The 26015-nt window shown below is 39.3% G+C and overlaps 2 protein-coding genes across 2 annotated transcripts in view; one reads left to right on the forward strand and one right to left on the reverse strand.

The window, feature by feature from the left end:
• Window positions 1-3015: 3015 nt before the first annotated feature.
• On the reverse strand, window positions 3016-25008 carry LOC308495570 (uncharacterized protein CXorf58). The gene is made up of 9 exons (XM_081044077.1): window positions 24912-25008; window positions 22348-22526; window positions 21231-21330; window positions 19395-19489; window positions 18893-19004; window positions 11518-11649; window positions 6859-7088; window positions 4498-4660; window positions 3016-3961 (listed from the first exon to the last, which is right to left on the reverse strand). Exons 2-9 carry the CDS (start codon window positions 22503-22505, stop codon window positions 3923-3925), a joined length of 1029 nt encoding a protein of 342 aa, XP_080900203.1. The 5' UTR covers window positions 22506-22526; window positions 24912-25008; the 3' UTR covers window positions 3016-3922.
• Window positions 25009-25052: 44 nt separating this feature from the next.
• APOO (apolipoprotein O) overlaps window positions 25053-26015 on the forward strand; it is a 58512-nt gene continuing 57549 nt past the window's right edge. Inside the window, exon 1 of the mRNA XM_081044078.1 lies at window positions 25053-25437. Coding sequence (XP_080900204.1) covers window positions 25429-25437 — 9 coding nt within the window. The 5' untranslated portion in view covers window positions 25053-25428. The remainder of the gene's footprint in view (window positions 25438-26015) is intronic.

Genomic DNA, 26015 nt, shown 5'->3' on the forward strand with positions numbered 1-26015 from the left:
AATTTGGGGAATGTATTCAATAATGTTGTAAAGATTTTGTTGGGTATCCGATGGACATGCGTCCTATTTGGGAGACCACCTCAGGGATACTGTGGATACCTGATCATGGCATTGTACACCAGAAGCTAAACATTAATGAATGCCAACTATAATTTTATATATATAATGTGATGGTTCAGTGTGAGGTCGGAGGGATAGTGGATGGGGGGAGGGGGGTTCACAGTGTGAGGGATATAAATGATGAACGTCTAAGTATTACCTTGTCTTGTACACCTGAAACTAATAAAAAAAAAAAAAGGAACAACAATTAGACCGGCAGTAATAGTGGAACAATAACTTCAGATTGTGGATAGAAAACCACTGTCAATGTAGAATTTGATACTTACTTCAATCATGTATTTAAGAATAAGGGTGAAATGAGGAAAACCCCAAACTGAAGGAATTATCACCAAAAGAAGTGCATTAAAGGAGCTTCTAAGGGTGTACATCCGGATAAAGAAAAATGACCTCAGAAGGAAAGTCTGAGACTTATTAAACAACCATGATTTGCAGGTTAAAAACAAGATGGTGCTAAAATATTGGATAACAATAATTTTTAAGACAAGAGGATGGTGATTAGCATTCTAATACCCTTGGGTAGTTTAGGAGGGGTTAGAGCTATTTTGATTTAGACTTTAAGTACACATGCTAATATTTGAGAATAGAAATAGATTGTGTAACTTCCAAAACAATAGAGGGGGAGATGTGGAATCAAAAGAACAATCTGAAAGAAAACAGGAAAGGGGGAAAAACACATTTAAAAAAATCAGGAGAGATAGCACAAAATAAAATGGTAAAGATAATTCCACATATCAACAATTAAATCATAGTAAAGTGTAAGCGGTCTAAACTCACCAGTTAAAGGAAAGATAACCTCAAATTGGATCAAAAAAACCCAAAACAATCCAGATTATTTGCTGTATCCTAGAGAAAACCTAAAACACAAACACATGGTATATTAGAATAATTAATGTTAGCTGCTGTAACAAATAATCTCTAAGACCACTGGGGCTTAACGACAAAGTTTATTTCTTGCTCACATCACAATCCATCAGGTCAGGTTGCTGCTCCGGCAGTCGCTCCTTCAACCAGTGACAGAAATCTGGGATCCTTCAATCCTAGTTGTATCATCTTGGAGTTCCTTGCCTCAAGACATGTGAACAGGGGAGAGAACACATTGAAAACCATGCATGACCTTTCAGGGACCAAGCCTAGAAGTGGCATACATCACTTCTGTCCACATTCCTCTGCTGGTCCCCGCAGAGCTGCAAAAAGAGCTGGGAAATATAGTCTGTGTTCCCAGGGAGAGTAAATGGAATTAGCACCGAGCCAGTCTCTGACACATAAAAAGATTGAAAATAGGAAAAGTTGCACAAGGATATGCCAGGCAGACACTAACCAGAAGAAAGCTAGAGTAGCTCTGCTCATATTGGACAAAATAGTCTTCAAGGCAGAATGCATTATTAGGAATAAAGATAGTAACTACATAAAGATAATAGATTCAATACACCAGGAAGAGATGCTAATTCTGAAATTATATATGTACTTGATATTTTCAAATAACAAAAGACAGAATCATGAGGAACTGACAAGTCCACCACCATAGAATTTAACATATACCCTTCTCAGTAATTGATGTCACACAGACCAAAAATTAGTAGCACACAGAAAGGATAATACAATTAACAAGCTTCATCAAAAGGACATGTACAGGGAAAAGTTTTCAATTAGCAATAATTGTGCCTTGGATAAACCTCATGGCTATGATACTGCCACTGCACAAAGCTGAAAAAAGGACGTGTATAGAATCTTGTATCCAACTACAGAGAATGCACATTTTTCCCCCTCTGCATTGGATGCTTTCTTTCTTTTCTTTCTTAACAGTGCAAGAAACATTTATCCAAACTGACTATATACTTGGCTATAAAGCCAGTCTCAATTTTCCAGAATCAGTATCATACAAATCATATTCTCTGATTACAGTGCAATTAAGTTAAAAGTAACACAAAAATAGCCAAAAGAAAGAAAACCATGTATGAAGATGTTCGTGCTAGTGTTAATTACCTACAATAGTGAAAAATTAGAATCACTGAACTATCCAGTGATATGTGTATGGTTAAGTAAATTATGCCTCATCAACCCAATGGGCTATCATGTGGTCATTCAAAATTACTTTTTAAATTGACTATGTTTAAGATACAGTGTTAAGTGAAAAATGTAAATCTATGTGTTACTCATTATAACCATGTGAAAATATGTGTGCATTTAGACAGATTAGAAAGATATAAGCAAATGAAAACAGTTGTTATAGTGATGAGATTACGTGTAATTCTACTTTTAAAAGGATTTTCTGTGATGTGGTTACATTGTTTAATGTGAGTTAAAAGAATCAATAGAAGACCTGATCTCTGGCAGCTAATGCTAGTTATATCTTAATATGAATTATCTTTTTATTATAACAATAGAATTTTAATTTAGTACACAACTGCCCACAATGAGAGTACATTTCCCAGCCTCCCTTGTAGCTAGGCATTATGATGAGACAGAGTCATAGCTAATGAAATATGAGAAATGGCTGCCCTTAAAAGTAGGGTCTGTCCTTCCTTTGTCCTTTTCCTTCATTTTGTTGCCTGAAATCTTGCTTAGCTTTGTTATTGCACATACTATGGATGGACTAAATCTGATACACATTTGATTAACATAGGGACTGCTTCTCAATTTAATGAATGAGAATATGTATGTTTTATATTCAACCAGCCTCGAGTACAAGCTCTGAAAACAAGGGGATTATTTTTGAGTATCAAATGAGGATATATTAATATTGAAGAGTACACATTTATGTTAAATATGTTCTAGTGGGAATCATACACATTAACTCCAATCTTCTTTATCATTTAATAAAATGTTTAGCAAAGGATGAGATTAATTTATAGGCTGCTCTGCCTGAGTTAGATCAGTAATCAACCTCCACATTTTAAATGTTGAACAAAATCAAAAATTTAATTTTTAAAATTAAATAATGCACTTTGTGTAATTATCACAGCTTATGGTATGGTTTGATATAATCCAAGAACCGGGATCACAAAAAAATGTCAATAATTTGTACTATAACAGGAATGAGAATTTATCAATTCAAAAGGAGATTGATAAATATTATTGAAAACAGTCTTTATACTTGAAATGTATCTAGAGTACAACATTAAAGCAGATGCAACATTCTGTCCCAAGTACTTACAATGCTCAATAATGATTAGGTATGCCGTGTCACGCTGACGGTAGCAACAAATTCATTATTATTTTTATTATAATTCAGAATAGGTCAATCACAAGCTGTTCTGTAAAAACAACATGCTACTAAAAAAAAGACACTGGAGGCTGACCCGACATAGCCTTTTATTCTGTGAATTCTAATATTTATGCTAAGCATGGCCTGTTCAGATATTTTTAAAAATGAAGGAAAATCAAAATTGAAATAAAAGTTCTCAGGACTAATATACTCATCATTTCTTGAACAAAACTGTATATGGTTAGTTCGAGGGCATCTAGTTGAAATAATTTATTCAGATTAAAATTCTGTCAGTAAAAAATATGGTACTACAAAAAGCGCCTAACAATCTGTGACGCATTTGGTGAAGAGAGCACACTGAGGCCTTGTTTATATTTTGCTTTCCTTTAGTGCTCATATTCATCATTTACAGACAGACAAGCAAATTGTTAAATAACTCGGTTTTCTGTCAATTAGCTGTGCATTAACATGATGGAAAATGATGAATATACAAGTCTTGACACCAGGCAAATAATCCCTTTTCCTTTTTTTCCGATTTGTCATCTGACTTGAGTTCATTAATTTTCACAATGTCAAAAGAGGGGGTGGAGAAGACAGTCATCTGTTGTTCCTTTGTACCTGTTGTTCCTGTGGTTCCTAGGTAGAATTATAAACAAAAGCAGAAAGTATTTTATATTTGTTTTTAAATACTTCGTTTTCATATTTGACTGTTTATACTTAGCCTCATCTCAAAAATATTTATAGCATATTTTTAAAAAATTACAAATACATGAATACATGTTCATTGTAAATATTCCTACAGAGTAAGAGTATTCTAAGGCCGACTGTACACAGTATAGCTTTCAATAAGTTCAAATACAAATGACTTCCACTGTGAGAAAAGCATGATTAGAGATGTGCTGAATCCACAGTATCAACATACAGAGACAATAGGGGTTATTTTTTTGCCAGGTCAAGCTAATGTGGAGCCAAAACAGGTGGTATTTATCAGGTTTAAGAATTTAAAAAATATCTGTTACCAAGAGGAATGTAGCTTTATACTAACCAAGGTATGTATATACCAAAGGTGTTTCAGCCTTGAACTTGAAGGTGAGGAGATTTCTACTTATGGAAGTAGAATTACTTTGTTTGCATATTGTCTAAAACAATGGATTCAGTACAAGTTAACTTACAGTTCCCACAGAAGCGTTTATTTCTTTAGCCATCTTATAAGCTTTTCTCATTTTTTCAACTTTCATTTGAGCTTGCTTGGATCGACGACCCAGATGTTTAATTTGACTTTGCTGTTGGTAAGGTCGATGTAAAGGTTGACAAATTGATGGGGATGAAGAATCCCTAGGAAATATTTGTATTATAGACAGAAAAATTGCACACAATAAAATTTAAATGTAAAGCAAGTTCAAAATTTTATTAAAGCAACCTCTAGCAATATAGCATAGATATCAGTACTTGGAGCAATACTGCATGCGTATTTTTAGGCCAAAGTTCTCATTTCTGCTTGAGTTACATAGCACAGTTCTTTATCTGCCACTTATGAAGGTGTATAGATAATGACATTGATGACGACAATGATGATGAAAATTATAAAAAAAATCAGTTTTCCTGGAAAATACCGTGTAGTAGCCTAGCCACAGTAGCCATTTGAATCTTTTTTTTTAACGCATAGTAACACAAAAAAGTATTAAATTTCATATAGCTAAAAAAAGCGCCATTTTTATCAGTGTTGGGCTCAGACACAGCTGGTGCCATGCCCATAGCCCCCTTGGGGTTAGCTTACCAATGCAAAGCACACAGGCCCAATTTCCAACTGCTAGCATCAACCTCACTCAGGCTGAGAGCTTTCTTGTGAAAACAAGAAAGAACCCATGTGTGGGGAAAGTGCCCAAGAATTAATACCTCCCCTCTGAAGTAACCCCTTCATCAATGACTAATGTGTATTGGTGTATAAATAGCTCAACTCCCTTGCCCCCATTGGATAACTGGAGTTGTATGTTCTATACTGGCTCGGACATTCCAGGGAGATTAAGCTCGTTACCCACAGTGGTAATTTGCTTGCTAACACACACTGTTCTGGCTGCCTGCCCTTCCCTGTTTCATTTCCTTACCTCCTGTTTTACCAGTGGTGCCTGGGATCACCTCCCAAATCAGCTACTCATACTCAAATCCTTGTCTCATAGTTTGCTTCTGGGAGATCCCAAACTAAGACTACATTCAAAGAAGCCTTTAAGAAAGTACTTCTCCCTCTTCAGTTGATTTAGAGTTTGGCTACTTATCGGGCTCTTTAAAGTGAATTATTCTTGAATAATCAGTAGCATGAGTCCAAATAGCAAGGAGTCTAGGGTTATATATGGTGGCAGAGAAAATTACATCATTTATTTGACCTTGGTGGTAATAGGGTTAAGTTCTATAATCAGTGCTTACATGGATGAGTTAGAGAACATCTATTTCATGATGACAGACTGCGCCCTACACCAGGCCATCTGTCTGGCAAATGTATAGCTTTGATCATAAAAATAAGTGGGCTAAATTATGTTATTGGGTCAGCACCACTCATCTCTAGTCCTGAAAAAAACCCCAGCTTTTTTGTGTGACAATGAGTCACCAGTGTATTCATGTACTAAAGGAGCATTTCTCATTTCAAATATGATTGTGTGAAAACAGACTACCAATAGGTCCTCTTCAGTCGTAATAGTTCGCTCTTTTCCTTAAAAAAGAAAGCTTAATCTGTAAATGAGATGGGCTAGGTGAGACTTGATAATGGAAAGAAAAAAAAACATAATTGGTGCAATCATATTATGTTCATGTTGTTTCATATTAAAATACCGTCTATTTTACTACAACATGCGTTTCTGTAATGTTAATTGGCTCACATGCTATGGGTAAAGAAGGGAATAATGTCACTGTAATTTATATGCAATTTATCCTTGGCAAGGGAAGTCAGAATAGCAAGAGAAGAATTGTAACCTTCAGCTGAAAAGGAAAAAACTCTGTGCAGCATGGGCAATGGGAGCCCTTTTGGCTGTATTTATAAAAACAAGCATTAGCATGGGCACCTAGGGCTCTCTCCCCAGGGGCACCCCACCCCCACAATCTATCCTTACTGTCCTCCACCCTACTCCGGGCCTTGAGTGGCTCTTGGTTCTTGGCAGGTCGCACTGCTTCTCATGTCCACTTAAAAGGCAACCACCCTGGCCTAGGGCTCCACTTCCATCTGCACTATCTCAGTGCCCACTACCTGCTCTATGTAAAGAGTTGCCGGCATTTCTACTCTATTGCTGTACATTTTTTGTATTTGCTGTGGTGGCCTCCAACCATCCCGAACTGCCTGTCTGGTGGTACAAGTTCTCTCTCAAGGTACCCACTGTCCTTTTTGTTAGTGCTCTGTTTACAAAGTTGCATAAATTTTGAGCAATCTGCCCCAACCCTATTTTTCCCATATGTCCTATTATTAACTTTTGTGAGCTATTTGGCAGAATGTGAACATTTTCAGAAATGTTCCTTATATTATAATCCCAGTAAAGGATCACTTTTACCTAACTTCAGAAACAATCCGTAGCTGGTCCTGACGCATCTCTTCTGTTCTTGGTCTCTGTGATAGATATTTCATTTCTTTTTGCAGACGGTTTGAAATTACTCCAGACTCTGCATAGTCAACTATGTCATACATTATCATTGTCGTGGGAATGTTTTTGAGGTCTAATATTCTCCAACAGTTATTTCTGCCACCAGAAGATGCAGGGGTCTCATCCAGAAGTTTGGAATACTATGCGGAAAAAAACAATTAAGAATGATTGGTTGGGGGGGGGTGCTCTAGAATGTTTTTAGACACATGTCCCAAGGTTCCACTCAAATGTCACTTCATCAAAAAACTATTCCTTGATGTCACCTCTGAATTTTATTGGCATCTCTCTTCTATGACTCTTATTATTGACTACTTGATGTTTTAGCTATCTGTGTACATCTCAGCTCCTCTACTGGAAGGCAGGGTCCTTGTCACACTAAATAGTTCTTTAATGTGTGAACATTTTAATAACAAATGTAACTCAGACAAATTAAACTCAGGATGAGCCTAAACACTGATAATGGGTATGTGATCTGCACACCTGGTAGTGTTTGTTCATGACATGCTTGGGTTGAGTGGACATTTGCACAAACCTTTTTTTAGAAATAATGAGTTCATCTCTGGAGCTAAATGGCAGACCTCACTATTTACATTTGGAATATTTGTAGAAGTACCACTTCTTTTTTAAAAATTTAAAACATCAAATTAGGAATTTAAAAAATGAAAACATATATAATCAATTGAACCTGATAAATGTTCATTTAAGAGATGGGCATAGGGCAGGAGAAGCGATGATGCTAGGAAATGGAGCAACAGCTAGGCAGTTAGAGTCTCTCGCTGTGTCTCTCATCACACACACACTCACACAGACAGACAGACAGACAGACAGTTCTCCCTCTGTATCATGTAGGCATGCATTAATTTTCATTACCACCATTGAGTTGAATAAGCCCAGTCCTCCAACACGGTTCCAATCTCAGTTACCTCAGCGTAGCTGAGTAATTGCATGAAGTACAAGCTCTCCTGCTAGGTCTTCAGTCCATAGATCACTACATAAATAACAGATGTGTGTGGTGATTAGCGACAAAGCATGTGACGTCTTCCAAAGTGTGTCAGTGAGTGGTCATTGCAGATCTGTTAGTCAGTTCACACATAGACAGCAAAGTATGTGGTTCGGTTGCCTCTTTGTCTTCCAGTGAGAAAAAAAGATTGTCCAAAGAGGGGATAGGCCAAAAAAGAAACAAAAATTGGTGATGCTGGAAGTGAAATTCAAATAGAATGTAAGTGGAGTTCTAAAAGAAATAGGTGACCTTGGCGATGTTGACACTGCCATCATTCAAGAGACTGTAGATAGGTAGCTAGAGGTGAAGCTGAACTTAGCAACATAAATGAGGAAACTGGCTGTGGTGAAAAGGATGAAGCTGTCCCAGAGGAAGTGATGCTGGCAAAAAGGCACTTCACATTAGTGAAACTCTAAGATATAGCACAACATTTAAAGTGTAAAGGATAAAATGTTGGTGGGTGATTCAAACTTAGAAAGGCGTATAACAATTCACCAAGGCATAGAGAAGATGTTCACTCCATACTGTAAATTGTATGAGAACAAGAAGGCAAGCACTTTGTAAACTACTCTAGTGAAACTGGTTTTTTATGGCTTTATTGAGATTCACATCCCATACAATTCACCCATTTAAAGTATATAATTCAATGGTTTTTAGTCTAGTCACAGTTGATAAGTTTTTTTATACAAAGAAATAAAACACTGTAATTCTCAATGTTTCCATCGTTTTATAGTGTGCTAAATACATGTTGTTGTTTTTCATGTTCCTATTATGTGTAACAGACAGTAGGAGAGTTTTTCATGTTTTGACGAGATTTTTTTTAAGGGTATGGGCAGTTCGGTTTACATGGTTTCAGCTTGCACAGTCTTGTTTGTGGCCCTCCACTACTGCACAAAGGGAGGACTGCCTGTATATTTTATTTCCTGAGAGTGGTGTAGTGAAATGGGTAAACATCTCAGAACTGGCAATGATCCGGTCTGCACTTATTAGCTATGTGACCTTAGGCAAGCTTTTTCATCTCAGTAAATTCAATTTTTCTCATGTGTTAAAAACTGTGCTGTGTCCATAAAAAGCTCACTAAATATCAGGAATCATCATCTCTGTCTTCCAGTATCTCAATCTGGGGACTTCTGTGTATGACACTCGTCCTTGACAGTCACAATCCGCCAAGTATGAGACCCACGTCCTTAGCAAAGATAGTGGGCATCCCCAAGCTCCACTTATTTTCTGGTCCAATTCCCTAATATTCTAGGTTAAGGCTCTCCAACAAAGAAAACAGAATTGGGAGTCTCTAAGGTACGACTTTAATTTCATGTTTCACATTGAAGCAACTGAGTAAACAGTTAAGGCCATATATTATTATTCTGAGCTAGAATTTTGGGATCCCTTGTTTTTAGAACTTGTAAACTGGAATAATAATAGTACCTACTTCTTAGGGTTGTTATGGGAAGAAAAGGAGCTGGGATTACAGTCATGCACCACATAATGATGTTTCAGTCAATGATGGGTCACATATATGATGGTGGTTCCATAAAATTATAATGGAGCTGAAAAATTCCTATCACCTAGTGACATGGTAGCCATTGTTTAACATCATCGCTCAATGCTTTATTCACATGTTTATATGAATAAAGGCTGTTGTAAAGCTGTAAACAAGCCTACTGCATTGCCAGTCATATAAAAGCACAGCACACACAATTACAGTAGTGGGCTAGACCACCTAGGTTTGTAAGTGTACTCTAGAATGTTCACATGACGACGAAATCGCCTTAGGACACGTTTCTAAGAATGTATCCCCATCGTTACGTGGTGCACGACTGTACATCAGCACTTGCTATTATTATTATTAAGGTATCTAGTTTAAGTTCCCTGATTCAGCACTCCTGTCCTATCAGTTATGCAAACCAGAAACTTGAGAACCCCATCAGATACCTTCTTTTCGTTTACCTCCCTGCCTGTCACTAAGGCCCACCGCTTTTATTTTCCAATTATCTCTTGGTTTCCAGCCTTCCCGCCCTAAACCAAGATACCACCATCTCTCCTAAAATACCGCAGGAACTTCCAAAGCAGAAGGCTTTTGCTGTCCTCTAATCCATTCTCCACACTGCAGCCACATGGATCTCTTCACTCATCAGATTAGAACACCTCATTTCTTGAAACACTGACCCAGCTTCTCATTGTGCACAGAATGAAGAAAAACACCACCTTACTATGGTTGAAAGCCCTGCGTGATAATCTCTTACCAGCCCTCCAGACTGACTACATACCACACCCCACGTGCTCTCTCTCCACGAGCCCCACAGACCTGTTTTCAGGCCCTGTGGCTGAGCCTTTGCCTTGGGTGTGCCACCTGCTCGGCCCCAGACTGGGGCTGTGACACACTGCTGATTGCCTGCCTATCAACCATTTCCTACCTTTCCCTTGCTCTCGGAGCCCTGGTTTGTTTTTGTTTGTTTGTTTGTTTTTCAGGTATGGAACAGTAATATGCTCTGGGAAGGAAGGCCCTAGCACATGAGCCATGGTTGTTCAAAGTCAATCATGGGAAATGCTATTTCCTCTGATTGGTGACAGGTTTAGGGGGAACATGTGATCCAGTTATGACCAATGGGACCTGAGGGGAAGTCTATGGGGGGCTCCTGGGAAATATTTTTATTCTTGAGATAAAAGGATGCTAGGAGTCCCCTTCTTCTTGCTTTGGAATGCAGTTGAGAATGACAGTCATCTCGTTACCACGTGAAGGAAGCCAAGAGAACTATAGAGAAGCTAACCCAGAACCCTAATGTCCTTGAACTGCTGCGTTAGCTCATCTAGGACCCTCCTATCCGGAACCTTCTTACATGGGGCAATACATGTCCTTTAGTGTTTAAGACTTGTGGTTGGGAATATTCTGTTACCTGGAACAGAAAGCATCCAAACAATAATAGAACCCTTCTTTACTAGGTCAAATTCCCATGCACTCTCCTAATAGAAAATAATAGTGAATGTCAACTGTAATTGGAAAAAAAAATCCCTGTGCACTCTCTTAGTACCATGTATTTACTTTGTATTTTCTATTGAGATAAAATTTACATAATATAAAAATCACCATTTTAACCATTTTAAAGTGTGCAATTCAGTGGTTTTTAGTAAATTCACACTATATATCACCACTGTCTAATTCCAAAACATTTACATCACACCAAAAAGCAACCCCACATTCCTTAGCTGTCACTGTGCAGACACAAAAAGCCACATATTATATAATTCCTTTCATATGAAACAGCCAGAATAGGCAAATTCAGAGAGACAGAAAACAGATTAGTGGTTAAATAGGGGCTGTAGTAATGGAGAAATAGGGAGTGACTGCTTAATGGACGTGAGGTTTCCTTTTGGGGTGACAAAAAGGTTCTGAAACTAGATGGTGGTGATGTTTGCGCAACGCTGTGAATGTACTTAATGCCACTGAATTGTATACTTTAAAATGGTAAATTTTATATTGTGTGTATTTTTCAATAAAAGATATATGATTCTTGGGTCAGAAGGCTTTCTTGTTTTTGTTTGTTTTCAGTATCTAAATCTAAATTCCTTACTTGTACGTAATCTTTCCAGGTGACAACATCTAATTCATCAGTTATTTTGAACTTTTGGAAAAGACGTTCATCTTCCATAATTTGATCATGAAATTTCTTTTTCCCCATTATTTTGTAAGCATCAACTGCTGCCTATAAAGAGAATAGAAAAAAGACTTTTAAAACAGTAGAATAGCAATAATTATCAGCGTACACCTTACATATTTTTCTGACAAATACATCAAATATTGTTCCTTCCTTCTAGCAGCTTGCTATTCAATAAATAGACTGTATTTACAAATAAAATATTACATAGGGATTTTTTAAACTGCTTAAAATGTTTCCACAACTAAATCTACATGGTTTTTAAAATGTTTCCGTAACCATATCTACATAGTTTTAAAACGTAGCTAGAGGCGTAGCTGAGTCTACCATCCTCAGAGGACCAGTTTTTAAAAGATCTGGGTTTCTTCCCCTTTAGAAAAACATTCTTTTTCCTTAAAAAACAAAACAAATCTATAAGGCCATTCGTGCTGTCAATGCAGAGAAAGCTTATCTGGTTATTAAATAGGTTGCCCTAGGAACTGCAATGAAAGGTATTATTGGGCCAACTCTCTTTCATGTGTTAGTTAATACATGGCCCTCAAATGGAAACATGTACATTTCAGATTGCTTGGACCTCCATGTCATCCTTTAGACTTCATTCTCAGTAGTCAAAGATTGACAAACAAAGGGTTTTTAAATATTTTGTACTCAAGGAAAGCACCTAAGAAGACAGATCGAAGAATCACAGAAAATACGGAGCCTCAAATCCCGTCTGGCCCTATCTGTACCAAACCTTTCTGTGCACATCTCTCCTCGTGCTAAGAGCTACACATAGACTTGAGTAGAGCCTTAAGCTTCCCCACCCTCCTTCCCACTCCTCATAAGCATGTACTGCCTCTTCTAACACATATTTGTATTACATATCTGCGCTTCTGGCCACAAAGGGTGTGCTTATGTGAGGGGAGATTGGCGTAGGTGCAATTTCAAATATCTTTTGATTCGAGATCAGTTTCTCTTTTCTGTTGCATCTCAGAACATGGTATTTGTGAAAGTATGGAAACTCTGCTGATATGGGCCATAGAGGAGTGGTTGAAACAAGGTCAAAACTCAGAATCTGTTCTTTTTACTTAACAATACAACAGTGAGCATTAATGTATTTTCTATTCCAATTCTCACTTTTGTTATCCAGAATATTCCTTTTTTATTTTTTTAAATTGCAAAGCTTAGAACTATTTTCCATATATGGAAAGAAAATATTCAAATGGTTGTTTTATTCCTAATGCACTAAATTAAAAGGGACAGAAATAGTTTACTAAAAATGTGATGGACCCTCCCTTTAAGCAGATCATTTTGGTTTTCCATTTCAGCAGATTCTTTATACACCATGCGTCTAAAGAAAAGGCAGTATTGGCACGTATCTCCATTATGCTTTCTTGCAATTAATTTTCTGTGGGTTCTAATTAATCATCCCTACAAGGATACTAAAGGTAAAAGCAAATAGTTATACGCTGAACAGGTCTGAAAACCATTTAATTTCTGCTTTGAGAATTTGTTTAGATCCGATTATATTTTACTTTAGCTTAAGTTACTTAGAAAGGTATTTCTTGTCAGTTTCTCCCTACTCTAGTCCACTCAGCCACTACCCCGATCTCCCCAAGCCCCGGTTTCTTTATTTGTACAGTGCCTCTCAGCTGTGTGGTTCAGCTGCGTCAGGCCCATCCCAGTCTCCCAGCCAAAAAAACCCTACGCCTGGCAGCACAGGGCAGGCTCGCTGCCCACATGTGACAGGGGTTTGAAAAGTTTGCCATACAATGGCCAAGATGGTTTTGCTCATACATCTGCCATGTATGGCCAGATTCAGGAAAGTCCTTTTGGAGAGGAAGGAATGGGAAAGAAGAAGCCCAGCCCCAAAAGGAAGGGTGAAAACTAGGCAAGGATTCCAGGATAGCAGCCAATCAGACTAGGATTCAAGAGGCAGGTTCCATTCTTAGAGGGTGACTCAAAGGGTCAGAGGGGGGCATCTCTAAATTTGACACCTCTCCCGATACCCAGCATTAATGTGGCCCAGAAGCCCCCAAAGCCCTGTGGCTACTTGCTGGCCTAGATCCATACTTGGGCTCATCAAGTTACTCTAATATCTCAAGTCACTTCCCTGCCTGGCTGGAAATCCTCCTTCACGAAGGTAGTAGTAACTGGTATCCCCTGCATGGGAACAGTTTCTTGGTTTGGGACAGTTCAATTATATGCAGGCTCAGCATTAATAAAACCACAACTGCTGATGTTGTGTCAACCTCACAATGTGCAGAGTACAGTGGAAAACACAGAGAAGTGTTCAAGTCTCAGTTCTGCGCCTGACAAGCCTCTCCAAGTTTTAGCTTCCTCATAGGCAAAATGGGAGTAGCATGTTATCAGGGGGCCGTAGAAGAGAACGTATTTCGTGGGGTTGCTGACTCAGGAGGGGTTCAGAGCATGGTATCTGGAGTCAGGCTCACTGGGTTTTGATGTCAGTTCCTTCCCTTTCTAGTTATAAGACCTCAGGCAAGTTACTCAGTCTTTTAAAAATGAACGTAACAACAGAATCTACCTTCTAGAGTTTATGAGCATTAAATAATAATGCACATAAAAAGTTTAACCTTGTACCTGATAGTGTTCATTAAGGGCAGCTATTAATAATATTTCTTCCTTTTACAAAAATTCCCAAGCCTCAAAAATAATGGGATCTTCCATTTAAAATAACAGTTGCTGAATGTTAATGTTTAAGAGTTGTCAATTACCCAGAGGTGTTCCAGGTCATGGTGGGGGCACCTTTAGCACAGTGCCTGTCAAACTACATTGTGCCTAAGATCAGCTGGGGGTCTTGTGCAAAGGCAGGCACTGATTCAGTGGGTTTGGGGTGAGGCCTGAGAGTCTGCATTTGAATAAGCTCCAGGGGAGGCTAATGCTGCAGGTCTGCAGACCACATTTGGAGTAGCGAGGCACAGAATATTCTAAATATAGTCGGTGGACTAACTACAGTGACAACCCTCTGTAAATAAGTGTTGCTCTGAAAATAGATCATCGAGGTAGGTAACTGAAATGAGATCTCTTTTTTTTTGTACACATGGCTATCCAATTGTTCGAGCACCGTTTGAACTGCCTTGGCACCTTTGATGAAAATCAATTGATCATCCACGTGCAGGTCTATTTCTGAATATTCTATCTCACCGATCTACTGGGGTGCCAAAAAAATGTATGCACATGACTTGTATTCATCTTTCGTTGTCAGTATATCTTGAGTATTACAATTTTTATTCATCTTTTTATAAAATTTATTGGGGTGACAATTGTTAGTAAAATTACATAGATTTCAGGTGTACAATGCTGCATTACATCATCTATAAATCCCATTGTGTGTTCACCACCCAGAGTATTACAATTTTAATACAGTTTTTTTCCTTTCTTAAAATGTGTACATATTTTTTGGCATCCTCTGTATACGTCTATCTTTATGTCGTCACTACACTGTTGGGATTACAGTGGCTTTTAGGTCTTCAAATCAGGTAGTGTAAACTGTCTAACTTTGTCCTTCTTCTCCAAAGTTTGTTAGGCTATTCTATATCCTTTTACTTGTTTTTCCTTTTTTTTTTTAATACATGAGACATGCCATTGAAAAATGATAAGGAGGGCCGGCCCAGTGGCTCAGGTGGTTAGAGCGCCATGCTCCTAACTCCGAAGGCTGCCGGTTCGATTCCCACATGGGCCAGTGGGCTCTCAACCACAAGGTTGCCGGTTCAACTCCTCGAGTCCCACAAGGGATGGTGGGCAGCACCCCCTGCAACTAAAATTGAACACGGCACCTTGAGCTGAGCTGCCACTGAGCTCCCGGATGGCTCAGTTGGCTGGAGCGTGTCCTCTCAACCACAAGGTTGCCGGTTCGACTCCCGCAAGGGATGGTGGGCTGCGCCCCCTGCAACTAGCAACGGCAACTGGACCTGGAGCTGAGCTGTGCCCTCCACAACTAAGACTGAAAGGACAACTTAAAGCTGAACGGCACCCTCCACAACTAAGATTGAAAGGACAACAACTTGACTTGGAAAAAAGTCCTGGAAGTGCACACTGTTCCCCAATAAAGTCCTGTTCGCCTTAAAAAAAAATGATAAGGAAATAAAACTAGAGATGGAAATAAGAACAAGGGAAAAGCTGGAACAACAACAACAACAACAAACATCTGTGAAACTCCCCTCCTTCATAAGTGAACTTAGATTAAACATCTGAATGGACTAAAACTGACTTATTTCTTTCATATTAAGAAATAGGTAATCTTATGGGGTGGCCGGTTAGCTCAGGTGGTTAGAGCGTGGTGCTGGGAGCACCAAGGTTACCAATTCGATCCCCATATGGGCCACTGTGAGATGCGCCCTCCTCAAAATAAAAACAAAAATATAAAATAAAATAAAATCTTAAAAAAATAGGTAAACTTAGGAAAGTTGGGTCAACTTGCTAAAGACACAATTTCTACATTCAAAGAACAAAGGAGTTGAGTAAACTCACAGTGAGAAAAATTCTACTTCTACAGGTTTTTCTATCAACCACGAATCCAAGTGTTACCAGAGTTTGTTCTGAAGCTGAACTAAAGGGAAAAAAGAATCTTAAACTGTTCTGTCCAAGTTGGGTATGTTCCAATCATTTAAAACTCTTAAATATGTTTAATGAAAAACTCAAGCTGAATGGTATGATCACATTTTTACAATAAGAACAAAACATTTTAAAAATATATTTGAGTGTGTGTTTTCATGGGGAAAAAATGAAGGATACACAGGATACACAGCAAACTATTAACACTGATCACCCCAGGCAAGTAAAAGCTATAGCACAGAGAAGAAAGGCATAAAGGCATATTTTCCTTTTCTTAAATCTCTGTGCTATTTCCTTTTTTTCCAACAGTTACTTTGTAATTTAAATAAAAACTTAAGTTATTATACAGCATTTTTATGAGCTTTAATATACACATTGTGCTTTCCAGTCACGGCCTCGGAGGTTCTCATTTGCTCCAGCCTGGGGACAGTAGGGGCCTCCAGGAGGAGACCTGGGAGAAATTCAATTCCTGGAAAAGCCCCATTATATAACCTCAGAAAAGCAACAATTGATGGTATTTTATAGGGCCGACTACAAGCTTACTCTGTAGATAAATGTGGCATGAAAGCAGCATAAATATCCATTTTGGCATCTGAAGTTATTCTATATAAATGAACAAATATTAATGTTTCTGAAACACCATATTCTATATGAAGACACATAATCCATTTTGATACATTTCTGAAACTGAGTTCAATTTTCTCTGACACTGCCTGAGAACAGAGAGAAAAGCAGTCTCTTTTCCTTTTCTAATATTCTTCAGAGAATAAATGCTGCACATTCTGGATCTGATCAGAAACTGCCAGGCTGTGTGGTCTTCTATCCTGAATTCATGCCATTACTGATGATTTCAGAGGGGTCATACTTTTCATGTAAAATATTTCCAGAAGGCTATAGGAAGACAATCTTTGATGTATGGTTTATAAAAGGCTAAATGTGAGAATGCACACATTTTTTACTCCATTATAGACATATATAAGGGTTAAAAGAGTAAAATCTGTGCTGTAGATCTTTGCTATTAAAAGTATGGTCCCTGGACCACCAGCAGCGGCAGCACCTGGAAGCTGGTTAGAAATGCAGAATCTCAGGCCCCATCCCAGATCTACTAAATCAGAAACAGCATTTTTAACAAGATTCCAAGGTGATTCCTATGCCGCAGACACGATTTTGGTGAATATTCATTAAACTTAAAAGTATGAGAGCACATACAAAAAAGGATAAATATTATAAAAGTTCATTTCCAATAGTCCAGCACAGTTTTTCTAAATATGGTACCAGAATTAAAGAAACAATGATAAAATGCCATTAAAACAATATGGCATCAAATGTTCTGCATCCTCACATCACATTTGAGTCCCTTTTTTTTCGCCCTATCCCCACTTCAAATCAGTCATGTACTTCTGCCAATTTTATCTCTACGAGACCTAATTCCTACCATTAAGACTCTTACCCTCATCGTTACGATACAGGCATTTCCCGCTTGGTCTTCAACTTCCTACCTTTTTCACAAAGTGTCCTTTGAGTGGTTCGGGCCAGTTTGCTATGCTCTCTGTCTAAAGGTCTACAGCACTCACAGATGCGCTGTACAGCTTCATAGCTAACCGTCAAGTGCCTCATTTACTTATTGGTAAATGTGTACTTGTTCTCATTTCCCCAAATATATTCTAAGTTCTTTGAGGAAACAGACAGCTTACATTTTTGTTACCTCCCCATAGCATTAGCACAATACTTAAAAGTGCTTCATAAGATCTTAGCAATCGTCTTGATTAGGTATTTCCAGCTCCAAAACCAAACAGGAAAAAAAATTGACCTTTTCTTGTCAGTTGAATTATTATGATAGGAGTTTATGATAACAGACCAAGTCCTTATGTCAAAAACCTACTGAGAATTTTGGTATATTTAAATTTTTACTAACTGAATTCCCTAAGTTATTCAGTCACGGTTGTTCTTACAGTGTTCCTTGTGGTTAAGAAAACCGTGGTCATGGTTTTCTCCACTGTGACACCTGTGTTTGTCCTCATAGCCACCACTTACAGCCCAGGGCCTGACATACAATAGGTGATTAATACATTTTGTTAGAGGAATGTAGCTTGTGCCTGGAAAGCAGCTCTTTTACTTTAAAAAGCTTGGAAATGTGCATAGGTTATTACAAATACAGATTACAAAAATAAATACGATAAAAGCTTTGTAAAAAAAAAAAAAGTCTATTATTGGGGCAGCCGGATGGCTCAGTTGGTTAGAGAGCCGAGCTCTTAACAAGGTTGCTGGTTCAATTCCCACATGGGATGGTGGGCTGCGCCCCCTACAACTAAGACTGAAAACGGCGACTGGACTTGGAGCTGAGCTGCGCCCTCCACAACTAGATGGAAGGACAACGACTTGACGTGGAGCTGATGGGTCCTGGAAAAAACACACTGCTCCCCAATATTCCCCAATAAAATAAAAAAAAACTCTATTATTAAAAAACCAACATTTTAATACAAAGAATATTGGTGGGTATTTTCTAGGGCCTTATATAAGTAATTATTCCAAAATTTTTTTAGCTAATAAATAGAGACACTTTGAAACATGATGTTTTAAAAAAAATACTACCTGCCTGCTGGGCTGTTTAATGGTGGAATAACTTAGTCTGTATATTTAAATTCAATTCAGATCCTACATATCTACATTAAGATGTTAAGATATATAAGATGTTAAGAAGCTAAATTAACATAAAATGTACATCGTGAAACATCACCTTACTTGACGGCTTTAACATATTTTTTCCGCTGAAATACTTGTAACCATGGCCTTCTGTATGAAGAAAAATTTTAAACACGATGAAAGGTGGAAATATTTCGCCACTAAATCTGAAACAAAGACCAAAAATTAGTCATTTAGCATCAGGTTTGGGGCTCAGTTACTTCTCAGTATTGAAGATAGTTCACGTAGTTTCTTGCATGCAGGGTAAAGGCTATGCCAGAGCATGGAAAGAACTGGTAATGAAATGGATTAGAGAAGATGAAAGAGCCATACTTTAGTATGTGTGCTCCCAACTATTGTCATGCATGTGTCAGACTGGACGCATCATGGGAGATGAAAGCCACTCGTTTCTTCACATAATAAATGTAAATAAGAACAACCCGTTTACTTTGTAATTATATCCTGAGAAGTTATGAGGACTTAAGAAAATAAATGTCTAAGATTTTTTTCCATATTAACGAAGTACATTTTGAAATAAATCAGCATAGAAACATTACCTGAATTTAACTTTACACTTCATGCTTGGATCTTTAACAAGATCAGCCTCTAAGGGGCTCACTTTCTTCACTAGTTCATATGTCACACAATGTTCCTGAAATAGACGATGGTGCTATAAATGGAAGGTGGTACCCTGCCCAGACACAATTTACCGAAAATAACAGAGGTGGCACGATAAAGTGAACAGTATACCAGACTGGGAGTCCCGAAGACCTGGGTTCTAGTCTTTGCTCCTCTACTTATCATCTGTGCAGCCTTGGGTCAATTACTTTATCCTCCAAGTTTGGGTATGTGTTCCTCCTTGAGATCCCAGGCACTGTTCTTTCCCTACGACAATACTTTTCACTATGTGTTATAATTAATTATAAACTTGTTTGTGTCTCCTACTAGAACTGTAAGCTTCATGAAGGTAGGGGGTGTCTTTCTTCTTTACCACTGTATTTCTAGCATCTAGTACAGTGCCTGGAACACAGCAGGTGCTTAACAAGCATTTGATGCAAAATGAGGATGATAATAGTACTGATACTGGCTTTTAAGCACCTTTTATATACCACATACTACATTAGGTGCCTTATATACATAACCTCATCTAGTCCTGACAACTCAGCAATATCATTCAAATAATACCATTCCCATTTTACAAATGAGCAGGCTGAGGCTCTGGGAGTACCGAAACTTACCCAAAGGCATACAGGTAGTAACTGGGGAAGCCAGGATTCAAACTGACATCTGTTTGACTCTAAAGCCCCCACTTTTCCCCTCATGAGACTCTGCCCAACCTTTATGCCTATGACAATCACATAAAAATGTAGGCCAAAGGGCTTTTACAATGATAAAACTATTACTATAAGGTAGTAACTTGAAGCATTAGAATAACAGATGAAAAAAAGACTTAATTTTCTGTTACTAAAATTATGACAAAACCAGTATTATGACACTTAAATACAAGTTCTGTATGTGAAGACAATGGACAATGGATCTGCAATGTCACAAGTTTACTTGGGTGCGTTTTCTCTGAGGTATTCTGTTTTTACTGACATCAGAAATGGGTCTGTGGGTCAGATGAAGTGTACACATTGCTCAGACTGTATGATTTTTTTCAGAGCTGCTAAAATTCCCTTAATGTGACTATTACTAATTATAGACTACTGTAATCATGGCTGACTTTTTTAGGAGAATATCTAGTGTTATATGAAGGAAGGATTGATACTCTGCCAGGGTTGCCAGAGTTGTTTTTTTGGGGAAGTGGGAGATATGCATTTTTCTTTTTACTCAAAGAGGACCACATGACTCATATTGCTCTGCACTTGCCCTTTTCACTAACATAATATCTTAGCTATCTATACTGCAGAACCATATGCAAGGCTTCAAGGTTAACACTATGAAAGCACCTATACTTCTTTAACCAGCATCTTATTGATGGACATTGTATAGTTTACTTCTTTTGCTGCTACAAACAATACTGCGATGAAATTGTACATGTATTGTAGAATAGATTCCTAGAAGTGAAACTGCTGGGTGGAAGGTAAGGGCACTTTTAATTCAGAAAATTTTACTGTGGGAAGATCACTGTCTCACATCTTTAAATAAGAAACTGAAATTTTAAGAAACATCATATTGGTTTCAGAAAAGGAAATAATAGTCACCTATGTTAAAAACAAGTCCAGAAATAGTCATTTAGGGCTAATCAAAGAAGCAATCCCAGAACCCCACGCAATAATATTAGATTTAAATAGGAGAGGAAAAAAGGTTATATATTCTATCTTTAATTAACAGATCTTTTAGCTTGATAAGTAATTCAATCTGTCAGAGAAAACAAAAAGCAAAATACATACTGCTGCACAAATTGTTCGCTTTAGGAGTCGAAATGTTGTTTTGTTCAGATGAGACACCCATGCTCTCTGTATCGTTAGAGCTGAAATATCTTCACGAGTTCTGAAAGGAAAATAAGAGGTTAAGATTTGTGAGGTCGTCGTTTTCATTTTCCTAAAATCTTGGGGAACTCTAAATTTATGCTTCCTCCTTTTGTACCTCCCCTCCCCCCACCCTAAGACTGACCTAATGAGGAACATTTGGATGTGGTAATTGGAACTGGTCAATTGCAGAATCTAGTTTAACTGAGGATATGAAATACTTGAGAATCTTTCCCTTGAGATTAAAAAACCATCCTGGCTAAAACTATCATCAAAAGGCACATATATTATAAATAAAAAAGTGTGAGGAGACAAACTTGCTTTCTAAAAACATCCATGACCTAAAATGATTCTGTTACAGTTAATTCTTAAAAACACTGTCCAACTTGTTCAAGTGCTAAGAAAATAGAATGTGGAATTGTAGAAGTTACGGGCCCAATTCTCTTCTGGGAGCAGATGACTGTGCTCTTGAAAAAGAAACTCCCTTCCCTGATCTTTGCTTGAACCAGGTTCATCCCAGTCAGGTCAGAGAATTATTTTGTGATCATGTCCCAGCACTGGCAGGTTGTAGGGAACTCCGTCTCCCAAACCCTCCAATCCCATCATTACCCCTCACAGGGTAATGAGGTCCTCCCGTGTCATGTCGCTGTTGGCTGGCAAAATGCAGACTACAAGATGTAGAGTAGAAAAGTCTTGGAGTATGGAAACAAACCTTTGACTCTGTGCCTATGACATTTATTAGCTGTTTAACCTTCTGCAAACCACTTATCTTCTCCCAGTTGCTGCTTCTCACTTATAAAATGTAGTAATAATAAGACTGCTTCACAGGGTTGTGTCAGGATCAAAGAGATGCGTGTTAACATGCTTTGTAAATTAAGAAATACTATAATTATAATAATTATTCAATTCAAAAGTAATTGTAAAACATACAAAAAACCCCTCTAATTTACAAAACAAGTGTTTGATGTTAGCTGGGTCAATATGGTATGGAAACGGTTCAGTTGTAGAAAATGATACAAGGCAAATGATGGCTACTTACGGTGGTACTGCCTTTGTCTTTACGTTATTTGACAAATGTACTTTGCAGCCTTTTCCCAAGCGTGGATTATTGGATTTTTGTATATGTGCTGCTGAAGAGAGCACAGGATTATTGGATTTTCGAACACCAGTAACTGGTGCCTTTGAGGAAGGATTCATTCTCCTTAACAATGAAGTACTCTGAAAGTACATAAATTAAGCATTTGAGATCATAATCTATATTGTTACTTTGGATGAGACTCAAGTGTCATATGATTGTTGCACTAACTCCAGAACCTCTTAAAAAGGAAGGCCTCGTGGATCTCTTAACGTTTACAGTCTTTGTGTGCTAAAAATATTATGAGGAATATGGGAAAGAAAAGTGGATCCATCCATCGCCTTCTTACTGGTCTCCCTGTCTCCAAGCTCTTTGTCCTCCTATTCATCCTGCACAACGCAGCTGGACTTCACTTTTTAGAGTAATAATCCAGCCTTATCACTCTCCAATTTAAAATCTTTCAGGGACACCTCATTTCCTCCAAGCTGAAATCCAGACTCCTTAGAATGGCATTCAACTCTTCACAATCTAGTTCCATCCTCTTTCAAATCTCAAAATACCAACTCACACCAACATTCCTGTCTACACTCTGGGAGAACAGGAACTTCTTGCCAAAATCAATCAATGTTTTACAACTCTGGGCCACTGATCATGCCCTATCCTCTACTTGGAATGACTTCCCTGCCACCAGGAAACATTGATTCATCCTTGAAGACCCTAGCTAATGAATGCCTCTTCTTTGAAGTTTTCACCTTGTTTACAGAATGGCTCACTCCTGTCTCGAGGTCCCATAATACTGTATGTTTTTCTCTTACAGTACTTCTTATGTTGCACCATAAATTGTTTTCTTGGCTATCACCTCAACAAGCTCACTGAGGGCAGGAGGCAGCTTGCAAACTATGGAATCCCCAATGCCTAGCAGAGTGAAGGGTTTTTACATGCTCGTCTAAAACTTTCCCACCCTGATTTTATCATGGAATAACTGTGAGACTTTGGGCAAATCCCTTAACCTCTCCATAGCTCAGTTCTCACCTTGGTAAAGTGAGAGGGTATGTACTAAATGATCTGATTCCACCTCTGATTTTCTATCCTTTGATGCTTTACTCCAATTTGGGTGCAGTTCCCAAATTCTTAGTCACTGTTTAGACTCTTCTACTAAACCAGGGGCTCTTCATCTTCTCTTTTGGTGCCATGTACCCCTATGAACAGACTCCTTCCAAGAACCAGGTTTTTAAAAATGCATAACATATATAGGATTACAAAGAGCTTCAATTATACGGAAATCACTGTTGCAGTATTTTCAAAAACAAAATTATATCAGTCTTCTTTATGCATTAAACAGAGCTCTAATAACTACTGTACTTGTGAAGTGGTAATGAGTAGAAATGATATTTCGAAAAATCTGCCATGACTATAACATGATGTGAAAAGATCTGCTTTTTAATTGATGACAAAGTCACAGGTACTGCTGGTTTTACTGTGGTTTGTTGCCTATTCTATAATTGAAAGAAATGCTAAAGTTCAGTTAGAGGTTAGTGAAAATAAAGCTGTAATATTTTCCCCAAGTTCATGTACCCCCTGAATTAAGAACTCCTGCCCTAATTTATCACTATACTTCATTTTTATATACATATGACATTCCATTACTAATGCAGAGCCTTCTCAATATTTTTTGTTAAGAGATGTGGATGGGGGATGGCTTGGAATACCCAATTCACTTGAGGAGAAAAGCAGCCCTTAATGTCTAGGAGCTGGCCTGGCACTCACAGTTAGGCTTTGGTGTTACACTGGCGTCCTAACAGCTCCTAATCCAGAGCAAAAGCCCTGCTTCCTGGAACTCGTCCCCAAATTATCCAACCAAAGCCTAAATCCTATAATAAATCTTTCTGACACTCTCTTACTGAGATGCCCCGCTGTTTACCAAGGTGTTTGTTTTCCTTGCATCAATGAGAAATAAACCCAACTTATTCAATTGCATTGGTGCTCCTAGTGGTCTTTGCCTGGAGGGCAGTGACATGCCACCACACAACCCCCCAAATCTTCTGGATGCCGGCCCGGATGGGTTTACACTTTCTATGTAATCCCATAATACAGAATGAAATATGAACACACCCCTATCACAGGCTTTAAAGGTGGACTACCTAGGTTTGGATCCTGGCTTCTCACTTTTCCTCTGTGGGGCCTTGTACAAATTATTTCTCTGTGCCTCAGTTTCCTCATCTAATAGATTAGGTATAATAATCCTGCCCACCTACTTGGGTTATTTAAAAGATTAGATATGTTTAAGAAGCTTAGAACAGAGCTAGGCATATAATAAACGCTGTGTTAGAGCTTGCTATTCTTGTTAACAAGATAGTTATTGTCATTATTACTTATTTCTTCTAGTATTAAGGGACAAACATTCGATTCCCAGTGGGGGGGAGGGGTAAGGTCCGGTCCTTTCGATACTAAATGATGTGGCCAAGTGGTTTAAATTTAAAATCTCAGAAACGTCCAGCCCATGGTAAAAAAACAAAAAATCTGAAAACCTTTTGTGAGGTAAATCCAGGCCCCCGAGGTCAGCGGTTTCGGCCTGCCGGGCTTTCGAAGACGCCGGAGGCCCTCCGAGCGCCCCCGCCCGGCAACCTCCGCGCACAGGATTCCCAGCCCACGCCGCCGGGCGCCCAATCACCGCAGCGAAAGTCGATTCCCAGAGCCGCGCGGCGCTCAGCGCCTCCCTTCTCGCGCCCCAGTGTGCCGCCCACACTGAGCTGGCGCTTTCCGGCCGCCTAGCAACGGCCGGCGCAGGGGCGGAGCCTCTGGGAGGCGGGGCTTGAGTCGGCCCGCCGCGTGAGGCGCGACGCGCTGCAGCTTAGCGACGTCGCTTCCAGCTCAGGCTTCCGAACTGAGCCTTAGCGGGGTCGACTTGGCTGTACCACCATCACCCACACCGCGGCCCGCTTGCGTTCGGAGGAGTCAGGCCCTACCCGGCCGCCGTAGCCGCCTCTCTGTAGTAGGCGGGGCCGAGGCTGGGGTGACCCCGCCGGAGCCGCCGTTGCCAGCGACATGTTCAAGGTGAGAGCGTGAAGCCGGGTCACAGCTGTCGCCGCCCCCTCCCGGCCTCCCGGAACCCTTCCCGCGCTCTCGTGGGCCTCTCTGGGGGCCAGGCCCGGCTCACCCCGAGGCTTTTCCCGCCTCCGGGCTGGCTGCGTCCCGGCGCCGCGGTTCATTCACCTGTCCGCTTGAAGCCAGCGGCTGCCGGGCGGAGGGGTGACACTCCGGGGCGGGTGGTTGCTGCCATTTGGGTCATGCTCTCGTGAATAAAACACTTTGAAACATTAAAGTGGCCCCCCAAAGTATTCACCCCCTCCTCAGCTGGTGCCCTCTTGGGCTTATGGGTAGGGTGAGGCTAGCTCCGGGCACTGCGGGGTTAGGCTTTGGTTGCCTGGCAGGGTCAGGTTTCAGAACCAAGTATGTGAATGGGGGAGGGCCGCTCTCTGAGAAGCTGCTGCAGGATGTGGGGGAGGCTGGTATAGGAGTGGCTAGGTGAGGGGGGAAGCTGGAGCTTTGCTCCCCTCCTCAGCGAGCATTATTTAGTATTGACAAGTCGACCCCCTTTTTTACATTTTATGAGTTTGTGTCCTTTGAAAGAA

Source organism: Rhinolophus hipposideros, assembly GCF_964194185.1.
Source record: "Rhinolophus hipposideros genome assembly, chromosome: X".
Taxonomy (NCBI): Eukaryota; Metazoa; Chordata; class Mammalia; order Chiroptera; family Rhinolophidae; genus Rhinolophus; species Rhinolophus hipposideros.